The following is a 13,483-nucleotide window of genomic DNA, read 5'->3' as shown; positions in this document are numbered from 1 at the left end:
TTTGGGCAGCTGAACCATGTCCAGGAAGCTTTTTCCAAGGAAACAGGCAATCCAAGAACTTACCACCCTCTTCTTTCTGAAAGCCCCTTCCATAGAGGGTCAGTGCGCACCATTCGTTCAATAAGCTTCTTCCAAAGCATTCCTTCAGAGATCACTCGCTGCCATTCTTTACATACCAGCTCTGCTGCGCACAGAGACCTGGCGTCCAGGTAAGAAAGAATGTTTTCTGCTATGTGGTCTAAGCCTTGCTCTACAAAATAGAAAAGTCAGTGAAGGAATGGGAAGGGAGATGGAAATGTGCCAGTCACCATTCCTGTAAAGGGACAAGGAATAAAGAAATCCTAAACCAGGTAACATACTTGAGTAATAGCAAAAGTTCTGCAGATATACAAGTGCATGAGTACATAAATACATATGCTTCTTCTTAGTTCTGAGTTTTGAAGGTAAAACAATCGAGGGCAGGGCGCCTGGCTGGCTTGGTGGGTAGTGCACATAACTCTTGATCTCAGGGTCACTGAGTTCAACTCCGATGTCTGGCACAGAACTTACTTTAAAAAGTGTGTGTGTGTGTGTGCGCGCGCCTCTCATAACAGTTCCTGACTGTAAAAACCGATCCTGGACGGTTTCCTATTTTTCAGATACTATGAAAAAAAGACTTGCTTGCATTTTCTTTTACACAACCCTCTTACAAAACCACTACAGGACAGCAATTCCTCAAATTTTACAGATGAAATGCAGAGACGTAAAGTCCTCAAGGTTTCACAACTATAGAGTAGTAAAGCCTAGACTGCAACTCTGATCTCGCTCCTTTTCTCTCTGACTTACCGTCTCTTGTAACAAATCACCCTTTTAATACACAACCTACGTGACTCCCTTGGAGCCAAGGAGACAAAGTGAAACACCGACACAGCTTAAAAAGCTGATGAAAAGTTAAGAGTTAAAGTCAGGTCTCCTTAGTTGTATTTTTGTCAATCATTTCTTCATTTCCTTATGGAGGTAAAATCCTCAAAAGCAAGAACCACACATGTCTACAAATTCTTCACCCTTAAGAGGCTTATCCCACACCTCACAAGGGTCCTCCCAAAGACAACCAAGATAAAGAGTCCGCCTGACACTGCCATCTAGTAAGGAAATCACCATGGTCAACACTGTGGCCACCTGCAAACTCCCAGCCTGTGGTTCTAGGCAAGTCCCCTGTAGCTACAAAACATAAAGCCCAGGCCTACTGCAGTGGTGGGAACACTAAACATATAGGCAGAAAATTTCTATTTCAAGTCTAGGTTCCCCAAGTAGCACTTCTTTGACATGAAACAAATACTGAAATATAACCTAACCGGCCCTTGGTCTTTTACTGCTACAAAATGGTAATCACCAGTAACCACTGTCCTTTCTCACACAACCAGTAAGAATCAAATAAAAGAATTCTATGAAAAGATTTTAAAGACAACAAAACACCATACAGGATTAATATTTGCTCTCTTTTTCAAGATAAAAAGAAGCCATATAGCAGCACTAACTTGGCAGGATACAGGTAAGTCTTTCAACTTTCCCATCTGTATAAGACGGGGATAATCTCTATTTTGAAAATATCAAAATGAGATGATGCATTAAAATGCTTTCCAAACTAATGTTGTCTTCAACTCTGAGAGTGACACTTTATTCTGATGACTGTGGTTTACAAGCCTTTCATAAACTAATAGCCCTGCTCTAGTCTAGAGCTAATACCCAAGCTCTGATCTGATCATGAAGACTACAATGAAACCACGATCTTTTCTTGTACATGTCATTATATTACAGTTGGTGCGAAAATTACATTGCCTTTATCTAGTAGTCCTATCACGGTAGATTCCTAAGATGGCAATAAGTTAAAATAAATTCCTAGGCCTGTTCCCCAACAATATCTATTTTAACACCCCACCTCGTTCTAATGGAGAGATTAAGGGCAGCCTCATGCAGGAATCTATAGTCATCCTTGCTATAATTCACCTTTGAAGCTTGATCTGACCCTTCCATGTCAGCCTCTAGAATTCTGATTCCATCCTCCAGAAGACTGGGTATTCCACACCAAAAATCTGCATGATGGTCAAATGCAGTTAAGTCTTTATCCCAAGTTCTTGGCAAAAATGTTAAATGGATCAGAACCAAGGACAGCACCCATGATTCTAGAGATTTCTATCCAGGCTTCTGTGGGTCCATTCATGAAATACTCACACATACCAATACTGAGTCACTAGTTCTGTAACCATCTGGATGTACTATTGTCCAGCCAAAGTCTCCCTATTCATTGTTGGAATATTTGGAGAAACTCTGTCCCATATAAAGACCCTACATTTCAATGAATGTTGGAAAAACATTCATTGAAACAATGAATGTTTCACAACATTGTTCTGACTCACTAATCTGATAACCTTACCCCCCTCCCCCACCCCAAAGTTAGGTGAATTTGGTGTGGCTACTCTTTGTATTTTCTTGCTGGTGCTTACTCCATAAAGTTGGTATTACATTTTTTGTTTACAAGTTGCAAGTAGCTGCTCTGTGTCCCTTTTTTTAAACATATATAACCCAGGTTCATTAGGGAAAAATAATAAAATCCCTATCAGCAGAAAAGTCTTAATCCCTAAATCCTCTCAGGCTCCTAATATTCTGTATACATCCTTCTAGGCTTACAGAACCCTACAGAGTCTTTTCAGCTGCAAATTATTTAACTTTGATCATCTATGTTAAAGGTCTGCTAGAGTGTAACATTAAATTTATCAGCCAATATCCCCCAAATAACACACCCATCTCTACTTCTCTAGTTCTTAAAATCATCTCAGGGTGCTATCACGCAGGGCTACAGAACATACTTGTACAAGACGTAAAGGGCACAATTGTACTCAGGAGCTCTGCCTCTTCTCAATGCTCCACAATTCTGAAAATCACAACTACAGGTCCTGTCACTATCCTGGCACACAACATCTTTAGGTCTGCTCATTTACAGGAGCTTTGGTTTCCTTTTTGTGTATCTCCATGAACATGTGCCCCTTCCTTCCATCTTTTCCTTTAAAATCAGGAAAATCCATGGACAATCACATACAGTCATACTTGTAGCTCTCCACTGCTAGGACTAACAAATTACTAACAAGAATTTCAAATTTCAGAATCTCTCAGACTTCTATGTTCCTTTTTTTTTTTTTTTTTTTAAGTTTTTCGAGTCATGGGCTAATAGATTTAGCTCTTCTCTGAATTTTTCTAATTCTGGATACCTACCTGACTATCTTCTACACGTCCTATGAGAACATGTTCACCTTTCAAGATCTGGTTTATTTCCATATCATTAACCAAATCCCCCTAATTAGTCATAAACACACCCCTAACTAATTACCCCAGTGAGTCCCCTGCTCTCTGAGAGAGGAAATGAATAGGAGACAAGAATGCATCAGATCATTGCTTTTTCAATGCAACTTCCTCAATGACTGCAACATCCCCACCACCTATGAACTGGGAAAGCATCATCCAAATCTTTCACCTGGTTAGGTGGTCTAGAAGCTGGTTCTCAGAAGCCTGTATGGTTTTAATTGAGTCACTTAGGGCAAATGATCTTCAAAACAAATAAACAAAAACAACAAGCAACAAAAACAGATTCCCTAGACATTTTTTTCTGGTCTACTGAAACAGAATCTTTAGATGGTGAGGACCAGGACTATCTGTGTTTTTAAGTGCCCCCAGAGAATTCTGAAGGGTTGGGAACTATTGCTTGATAGCCATGATACCCTTTTTAGTCCTCTTTGATTTTTTCCCCCTTTCAATGGCTCACCATTAGACTATTACTGAGTTTCTGCCTAAGGGAATCTCTAACCTGGGGCGCCTGGGTGGCTCAGTTAAGTGTCTGCTCTCGGCTCAGATCATGATCTCAGAGTCCTGGGATCGAGCCCTGCATTGGGCTCCATGTTCAGCACGAAGCCTGGTTCTCCCTCTCCCACTCCCCCTGCTTGTATTTGCTCTCTCTATCAAATAAATAAATAAAATCTTAAAAAAAAAAAAAAAAGGAAATCTCTAACACATATTTCCTCTTCTTTCAAAATGCCATCACTCCAATTCGGTACAGTGTCTATAACATCTATGAGATTTACTTTCCTTGGATAATACTTGAAATTCATAACATCATTCTAGGACGCAGCATCTTCTAGTCTCTTGGTAAATACACTGGCTGTAGAGTCAGATAACCTGGGAACCTGGGTTGAAGCACATCAGTTTTACTTTTTGGATCTGTCTTCCATAAAACAAGAATGATATTCAATGGCTACAGTGGATGATCTGATATAATCTGCACAATAACCCTCTGACACTCACCTCTGCTCTCAGTACGCTCACTTTATGAACTACTTAGTCTTCGCTGGGAAAGTTAACAGGAGAAGGTTATTAAGGAGCCAGAAACAGAACTGGTACTTGCTAAATGTCAGTCTCTATTCTCCTTCCCTCATCCCTGAATCCCCTGAGCTGATATCACTGATCAAAAAGCGAAGCAATGTTGCCTTTCTTTACTATTTGCTGCAGAGAAAATGCTGTGCACCTCCTCTAGCAAAGCACCAAGCCCACTGCTGGTGTTAAGTCTCAATTCCTTATGTGTTGAGGGTAGAGGAATCCCACCACCTCTATCTGAACACCTTAGAATAGCTGTCCTCAGAGCCATGCAGACCATGTAACCTTCTCATTTCAATTCAGGACAAAGAAATTACTGAGTAAGGGGGTCCATTTGCCCCGGCTAAAATGTGCTTTGAGGTGTTAAAACTAAGCATTTCTTAAGTACCAATATCTGGCTCTCCCTGGCTCTATCCTGCTAAGACTTCCCCCATCTCTCACCGCCACCCCCCTTCCCAAGGCAACAAGGGGACACCTTATGGTTTCAGAAAATGAGGCCAGAATAGGGCACACACAGTGCTGCGAAAGTGCTTCTGTTGCTAATTACAGGCACCAGATGAAGGTCTGGAAAAATTTCAATAATAAATTAAAAGAATTAAAAGGCACAAATTTCAAAGCTCAATATGTAAATAACACTGTATCAAAATAAAACTCAACTGTGTAACATCAGTTCAAGGCCCTTGACAACAGCCAGTTTTAACACAGCTGCTTAGATCATACAATTACAGTAACTTTCATTATTTCAGAGACACAGTTTGAAGAGCAGCTGCAAAGAAACTTCCTTCCCCAACCACTCCTGCTGTCCCTTCCTAGTCACAGATCTAGTTGTAAAATCTGAAATCAGAAACCTTTTGAAAGAAAAAACAATGCAACTGCTGACAGCAATAGCAACATCAATGGATGTCTTTAACTTGAAATACACAAACCTAAAGATTCAGACAGAACTGAAGTGAAATGACACTCAGGTCACAAAGCCCAATATTTAGTTGTACCGACAAAGTGGTGTAAACACCTACCTATATGATGTCAGGATGAATCAATTCAGAAATTAGTGGGTGAATAATTAAAACTTCCCGGCAACGAATCATTACCTCTGGAGAAGCAGGTGTTTCCTGCCTCTCCAAGACTTTTTTTTTTCCCTTTTTAAAGTTACTATCCCCAGAATACCCACCACATGTCAGGCATATTATGTACATTGTTTTTAATCTTCATAATATCCCATGAAGTATTATTATTATTATTATTATTCCCACACATAAAAGAAACCGAGGCTCCAAAAACTGGGTTCATAGAACTATTAAGTGCAGGGGTTGGGATTCAAACTTAGAGGCTGTGTAAATTCAAGACCCAAGCTCTCTCCCCTCTGTCATGCTGGTCTTTGGCCCTGTATCCAGCCTAAAAAGCCATAGCTATGCTCTGGTCCTTCCTCATCTCCCAGGACCTTTGATCTAGTCTGTCACATTTACAGTCCCTAACAGTTTATCACCCTTACTTGGGGATAAGACAAATGAATAAACCACGGCCAGGAAGCTAAGTGTTTCAGAATTCTTAATTGCTTAGATACCTCACCAAAAGGATCGCCAGTGCTTATCATCCTCTTTGAAGTACAATCTGCCTCTACTTCAAATGGTATAAATTTTCCCTTTAACAACAGTTCTCACAAACCACAAACTTAGCCTGCAGAAATTGACATTGCAGACTAAACATTTACCATGATTTTTAGAAAAGCATATCATAATTATCACTTTTTCCACTGAACCAAAAGGAGCCAGAGACCACAAACATTTTCCATTTTCTTTATACTGACAGGTATGATATTCACAGTAAGCATTTAAAAGCGAGAACTATAGACAACTTTTATAGAATTAATGGATTCTACAATCAAAAAAAGTCTTAGATTGACAATTTCAACAGAGTAAAACTTCAAACTCAAGATCATCTACAATAAAAGTTAAACACCAAATTAGAATAGTGATTAGTAAGTTGCTCCACACATTATTAAATTTATGTATGAACATACACATAGACCTGTTTCTTCCCTAATACTCTTAAAGCAGGGTCTGTGTTAAGGAACCAACGCCAGTTTTAATCCAAGTCTACTCGACACGAACACAATCAACTAGGCCAGCTTGTCCCCAGCTATTAGATTCATATGTATGATATATCCTGACATATGTATATATGTTCAGATCAAATCCTGTTAAAACAAATAGCGTTTTAACAAAAATATTTCCATGTCCCAGCCAATGGTCCATTCATTTCATGTAATATTCAATACCACAAAATTCTACTTTAACAGAGATATGGACAATGCCTTAAAATTCGCTGTAATGAAAACTGAATTGTATGCAATTATACTAACCATATTTATATACATAACACATGTTCATCTGTTCTGTCTCTCGTCCAAGACCGTATACTCCCCAAGAAAAGGGGTTGCCTCTGAACTACACTCTGCAAAGCAAGAGAACTTCAACAGTGCCACCTGGTGGATATTCTGTAAACATATAAGGTGAGCTGGGACTCTAAGATGTCTGAGAAGCAAATTACAGGCAAAAAAATAAAATAAAACCCAAACAGTAGAAAGCAAAAAAATAAAAAATTTTTTAAAAAGAGAGAAAAGAAAAGAAAGAAAGAAACAACAGATTTTCCTGAGAAAAATGAAGGCATAACTTCATTTAGTTAAAAGCATTGTTGAAGAACAAATACAATCATCCACTTTAAAAACTGCCCTATCTTTTCTTGATGTGAGATGCAATGTGAATCCAAAAAGGCTTGGCTGCCACAAGGGCTGTAAGTCCTGGCACCGCACACACCAGGGACACCGCACCACAGGCTCGCTCACCTTACTTACACCCGCCTGTAATTCCCTCTCCCTGACCCCCTCACCCTCCTTCCCTCTCATACAGTTAAAACCATTATCTGTTTCTCTCTCTCCTACGTAAAAGTAATTATTACTGAACTGGGCTGTAAACATGTATTCTATACTTAGGGCCAATTTAAGGGATTTTCCAGAATAATCTTAACTACAATGATTTTAGCCTTTGCACTAACTTTTGAACCAGCCCCCACCATGACCCACATAATCAACACAATAACCAAGACGTATGATCTTTGCCATCTCATGCAGTTTCTCTGATTGTGGGATTTCCAGTCTATACAATGAGAAAGGACTGGGGTGCCTGGGTGGCTCAGTGGGTTAAAGCCTCTGCCTTCGGCTCAGGTCATGATCCCAGGGTCCTGGGATCGAGCCCCACATCGGGCTCTCGGCTCTGCAGAGAGTCTGCTTCCTCCTCTCTCTCCCTGCTGCCTCTCTTGCCTACTTGTAATCTCTGTCAAATAAATAAATAAAATCTTTAAAAAAAAAAAAAAGAGGATTAAGTGATGGCTGAGATCCCTCTTAGCAATTAAAGACTATACAATTCTAGAAAGAGAGGATTCTTGTTTTCTTTTCTAGAAATTTTAATGCATGAAATGGGGCAAACAATGCTACATTTCAGCATAAAAACAACAGGAAAGTCAAAATTTTCTAAGCTAACTCTCAAATATCCTTAAACACTCCCAGTGTAGAAAGTAAACTAACACGTTTTAGAAGAAAGATTAGAAATTCGAAGCTGCCCTGAGACCTGAGCCCAGGTCCTATTTGTTGTGGAAATCCTTAGAATATGAAGTCCTGATGCACGGTCAATCACAGATAGGCTAAGGGCAGAGCTACTCCTTAAAGAGCTGTCCAGAAGATGTAACAGGTTAGGGCTGGTGGCAATGGCACTGTCTGATCCCTGGCCATTTTTCTAGGTCCACCCTGGCAGAGCAGTTGTACCCTCTAGACTACACTGACCATATTAGAAGAAAACATTTTGGCTACCATTCTCTTCAGAAGTGAAATCTATCTTACCTAGCCAAATTTACATCTAAAATTGAAAGAGGAGGAGGAGGGATAAATAGAGACAAAAGAGAGAATTAATGAAAAATAAAAAATCAAAGGGAGATGGAATAGGGAGAGCACAGAGGATTTTAAAGCAGTGAAACTATTCTATAGGAATCATAATGATAGATACATGTCATTACATATTTGCCCAAACCCACAGAATGTAAAACACCAAGAGGGAACCCTAATGTAATGTATGGGCTTTGGCCGATGATGATGTGTCAATATAGGCCTATGTGTTATATAACAAATGAGCCACTCTGGATGGGATGTTAATACTGGGGAGACTGGATGGGATGGTGATAGGGGGCTGGGGTGAAGATATGGAAAATATGGGAATTCTCTGTATTTTCCGTCCAATCTTACTATAAACCTAAAACTACTCCAAAAAATATAGTCTTTTTTTTTTTTTTAAATCAAAGTAAACTTATCCAGGAATATGTGGGTGTGGGGAAGATAGGGAAAAAGAGAGAGGGAGAGAGGGAGAAACAGTGAGGGAGAAGATGCAGAAATAGATTTCAAAAGATGTGATAAAGACGTGCCATCAGTTTTTCCCATACATTTTTGCCATTCCCTATCCTAAATGTCACTTCAAGTACAAAGGATCATCCTAAACTTTAGGACATTTCTTAAACACAAACACTGTAGGATAAATTGCCTCATGTATTTTTTAAATTACTTATAAAAGCAAAATACAGAGTATATATAGACTACATTGAAACTAACCACATAGCATTAACTCATTAAATAAAACAATAATATGACCAAAGACCAACACATTAATTGCAGAAACCGCCTACACTTCCTATAGAGATGCTACACTGCAACTCCTTTTCAAGTGCCATATATTAAAATACAGTATGGATCCCAAAGAAACTCACACTGTAATCACACTGTACTCATTCATTCATTTTATAAATACCGACTCAGCTCCACCTAGGCCCTTGGGCTGGACATTCTTCCACTGCTCAGCCTTTTAAAACACAAGGACAGTTACCTGGTAAAGCGGTGATAAAGTCCCGCTGCAGCATGGGCTTCAGGTAAGAGTTAATATGTCCATGCTGATAATGACACATTCGTGAAATAAGGTGTTCCACAAATTCCACTTGATCTGATTCAGACCACTGGTCAAAATATTTAATACACAAGTCTTTTTCTTTTTGATAGTTTCCTTCTGATGGCCTCTTTCTGGAGACGATCACAGATGATGTTCCATTACTTATCTATTTTAGAAAAATAAAGAAAAAATTAATTAGTTTGATAAGGAAAAGAAATCTAATTAATATTTCATCAGAAACATTTCTTACCCTGTGCATTTAATCTTAAAATGCTAGTTATACCTTAAAGCCAAACTCATTCCTTCATTAATTCATGAAGTAATTTAAAATGTCTTCAGGGCCTGTGTCCTCAAATTAGTCTCTAAAGTAAATGTCAAATTTACAGCTATTTAACAGCTAAATGGTGTCTCATGTCATCATTCTCCAAAGCTTATTCAAAAAACATGTGGCTATTAGATAACTCACACTGGAGATGACCATCTTAAAAAACTTGCTCGACTTGACCAAGAAGCAAGGATTGTTTGTTTTACTTCCCCAAAGACCAAAGTCAATGCTATATTCATCTATGCCAATGGTCTCACACCTGTGTGCATCAGAGTAACAAGAGGGCTTCCTAACTCACAGACTGTCTGGCTCCACCACAGATGTCTTCATTCTACAGGTCTGGAATGCAGCCTGAGAATCTGCATTGCTAACAAGTTCCCAAGTGGTACTGATGCTGCTGGTCCAGAGAACACACTTTAGAGACCACTCTTTGAAAACCACTGGTCTATCTAATGAAGAAACCTGAAAGCAATTCAGTCTAAAAACTGAATCCATCTCCAAATTGTTTCCAGGGCTACTAAAATGCTGGCAAAAAAAATTTAGACTTTCACTCCCTTTTTTGATCACCTACTCCAGAAGTGACCCAGAGCAAACCACATACATATTCCTGAAATGATCCTTAGAAACTCCTACACTAACTGTGTATTTCTCATCAAATCTACATGGTCCTTGCGTAAAACCAGCATATTGTTCTACAAATGAAAACTACATACATTGCATCTGACAACAGCTCCCCCCTCCCAAAATCAGAATCCCTAGACTGAAGCCACAACTGCCACTGATGCTGTAGGACTCTGTAACATCCCTGCTTAAAAACAAAATTACCTCCATGCCTTGGTCAAACATTTGCCAAGCTATCTGCCCATCACTCGTTTGATAGCCCCTTCATGTGTAATACTAAAAAGACTAGCAGAGAAGAGAATTTTGGGAACTTAAGAGTTATATTATGAACATGCATTAATTCTATTAGGAGCTTATCACAGAAGTTTTACACAGGAAGAACCAAGAGCTTTATAAAAATCTTATACATCATACCTGCGTGAAGCAAGTTTTTATGTCCACATTTAGAGTTACACAGTCGGAAAGCATTCAGCTCCCACCCCATTTATCTTATCACCTTCCTTCTCTAGGAATGTTTTTTTCCCTTGTCATTTGGGTGAGTGTCAGCTCACTGACACTGGGTACCACCAGAGGGCAGCACTGAACAGCAATTGTTGATGCTGCTTGTAATAAGACCTCTCTCTAACAGACCTTAAAACTCAACATTCAAAACAGTCAGAAAAATTGAAAATTCCTCACTGTGGTGAATATCTGTTGGTATAAGGAGCATTTTTGCTACTTTAAAGTATAAGGGTGTTCACCATAACGTTATAACAGAAAAATTAGAAATAACTGCCCAACTACAGGCAAATGGTTAAAGCAAATAATAATGCATCTACACAGAGGACTATAATATAGCCATTAAAATTAGATTTATAAAGTAAGATTTTAGTAACAAGAAAACATGTTTAGGAAACAATGTTAAGGAACAAAAAGAAAGATGCAAAATTTTATATAGCATTATAATTAGTTATTTGTGTGAAGGAGAGCACACAAAGACAGAGTAAAGGATATGCACAAAAATGCTGAAAGTACCTAATCTGGAGAAAAAGAGCTTCCTCTTTTCTTTCTATATCTTGTTCTTTATAACTTGCCAAAATAATTGCTTTCATAACAGGTTAGATGTAATGGTAACAACTTGCATTTGTGTACTGCTATATAATTTAAAAAATACTTTCACTTTTGATAAGCAAAAGGTTATCTCATTTGATAAGCAAAAGGGTTATTATTTCATCGACAGAAGGGTTCCTAACCACCTAGCTTCCCTACAGCACTAGCATACCGTTAACTAGTTGACTGAAAGAACTTATTAAAGAAAAACCAAAAGCCAAGTGTTCAGAGCCACTGTGAGTTGAAAAATCAATAGTAAATGAAGAGAATCCTATCGGAAAATACCAAATGTGAAAGAGGAACAGAAGTCAGTCTGCACACAGTTCCCCCAAAGAGTGGCAAATGCAGAATTCTACAGCACATTTTACATTTCTACTTCTAACCACCTGCTGGGACCAGAAGCATCTTCCTGGCACTGCTTTACTTTGTTTCATTTCATCTTAAATTTGTTGGCATACTTTATTCTTACTAACTTATTTACTCCTTTTGTTTCAAATAAAATGAACCCAGAGAATATTTTATTTTATTCTCTTCATATTCAGGTTTGTTTTGCCTTTGAAGTATCTTTATGAAAGGAAAAGTTATTTGTACCATAATGGTTGATGAAAGGATCAAATCATGAAACTTTATATCCCATTGGCACACCCCCCGCCCCTGGCAAAACACACACACAACACACACACACACACACACACACACACACACACATCCCTGGGAGATTGGGAGGAGACCGGGTAGACTAAAACAGAGTCAGAAGGGAAGAAAAGGGAGTTTAAAAGAAAAGGGCAAACTAACAAGAAATGGGGGAGAAAGGTGAGGGTAGCAAGACTAAGTCACCAAAGCATATACTGGTATGGCACGGTACTATTCTGGTGAAAAAGGACACCATCTTCGGCTTAGCCCGTGGCAATAAACTGAGTATCTTAGGCTACAGACACTTCAGAATCTTTGTAATAACTCCAAAACTCTTTACTATTCGTAATGACACTTCTTTCCCAAAAGAACAGAAAATAAATAGGGTGGATTCCAAAATTAGTAAAAATGAACAAAGGAAAATGCTTGGCACCTGTTTTTATTGTGAACAGGAGTGGAGGGAGCGTCTTATCTACAGTAAGTCAACTGCTACCTTATCTGTGCCGCGTCATTCCTACCTGCCAAAGGGTATTTTTCTTTGGGGACTCATCTTCATTTTGATCCTCCATAACTGAAGTGTTCTAAGGGGGGAAAAACAGGTTATTTGAATTATGCCAAGTTTTGCAAATCCTAAATAACTACACCAAAATATAATTTTGAAATCCCAAACTAGAATGTACCGACACAAACCCAAGAGCTGTTTGGCTTGTGACTAACACACGCCGTTTTAGGTCAAGAGGGTTGTGCTCATCTGTCATAAATCAGGACAGTTAGTGACTGGACAAAAGGAAGCATGAAGTCTTTATTTATGAAGGTTGGGCATGCTTAGAAAACAGGCTGAATTACGGGGCTGGGGCTGAGACTCTACCTCAGTCGTCTGCTATTATTTTTTTAACTTATGTGGCAAGAAGCCCCAGAGACTCAATAAGTTCTTGATGATTGCTCAAAACATTTACTAGAATGTCTGCTATTCAGAAAACCATCCCAACCATCATTGGCAATTAGGACTGCCAGAAGCCCTCTCTCCTTTTCTCTTTCCTCCCTTGATAACCTTGTTTTTCTGGACCAGCTTTTCAATCTCCCTTAGCAAGCATGGTGTGTGCCCCAACTTTTTCCCTGAAGAGGAGGATGCTGGTAGCCAGTAACAATCTGGCTTGCCTTGAGAATGCATTAGCTTTTGATTTTTGTGTTTCCTGCACAAAGAGGCACTGTGTAATTATTCTTTCTGTGACCTAGTCGCTCAATAGATGCCCATTAACTAGAGATTATACATGATTGGATTTTCCCTTTTGAAGCTCCTACCTAATAGCTAAATGGAAACTTAATGAGAGGGGAAAGTGGAAGAGTTGTGCTCTGAAAGGGATAACAATTTACGTCCCTCTAAGATTCCTTCCAAGCCTAAAATTCTAAGATTAAGGTAAAAACTTTA

At 38.9% G+C, this 13,483-nt stretch overlaps 1 protein-coding gene across 7 annotated transcripts in view; it reads right to left on the bottom strand.

The window, feature by feature from the left end:
* FBXW11 (F-box and WD repeat domain containing 11) overlaps positions 1 to 13,483 on the bottom strand; it is a 121,191-nt gene that overhangs the window by 30,006 nt on the left and 77,702 nt on the right. For 5 of the 7 annotated variants that reach the window (XM_004737608.3, XM_004737604.3, XM_004737607.3 and 2 more), the window contains 3 exons: positions 12,573 to 12,635; positions 9,327 to 9,552; positions 64 to 250 (listed from right to left, as the gene is read on the bottom strand). In XM_004737608.3, coding sequence (XP_004737665.1) covers positions 64 to 250; positions 9,327 to 9,552; positions 12,573 to 12,623 — 464 coding nt within the window. In that variant the 5' untranslated portion in view covers positions 12,624 to 12,635. The remainder of the gene's footprint in view (positions 1 to 63; positions 251 to 9,326; positions 9,553 to 12,572; positions 12,636 to 13,483) is intronic. The other 2 variants (XM_045075610.1, XM_004737609.3) reach the window with 1 other exon arrangement.

The sequence above is a fragment of the Mustela putorius genome, unplaced genomic scaffold, assembly GCF_011764305.1.
Source record: "Mustela putorius furo isolate JIRA1106 unplaced genomic scaffold, ASM1176430v1.1 tig00000145_pilon_pilon_pilon, whole genome shotgun sequence".
NCBI classification, from domain to species: Eukaryota; Metazoa; Chordata; class Mammalia; order Carnivora; family Mustelidae; genus Mustela; species Mustela putorius.
This window is presented reverse-complemented; position numbering and strand designations above follow the sequence as displayed.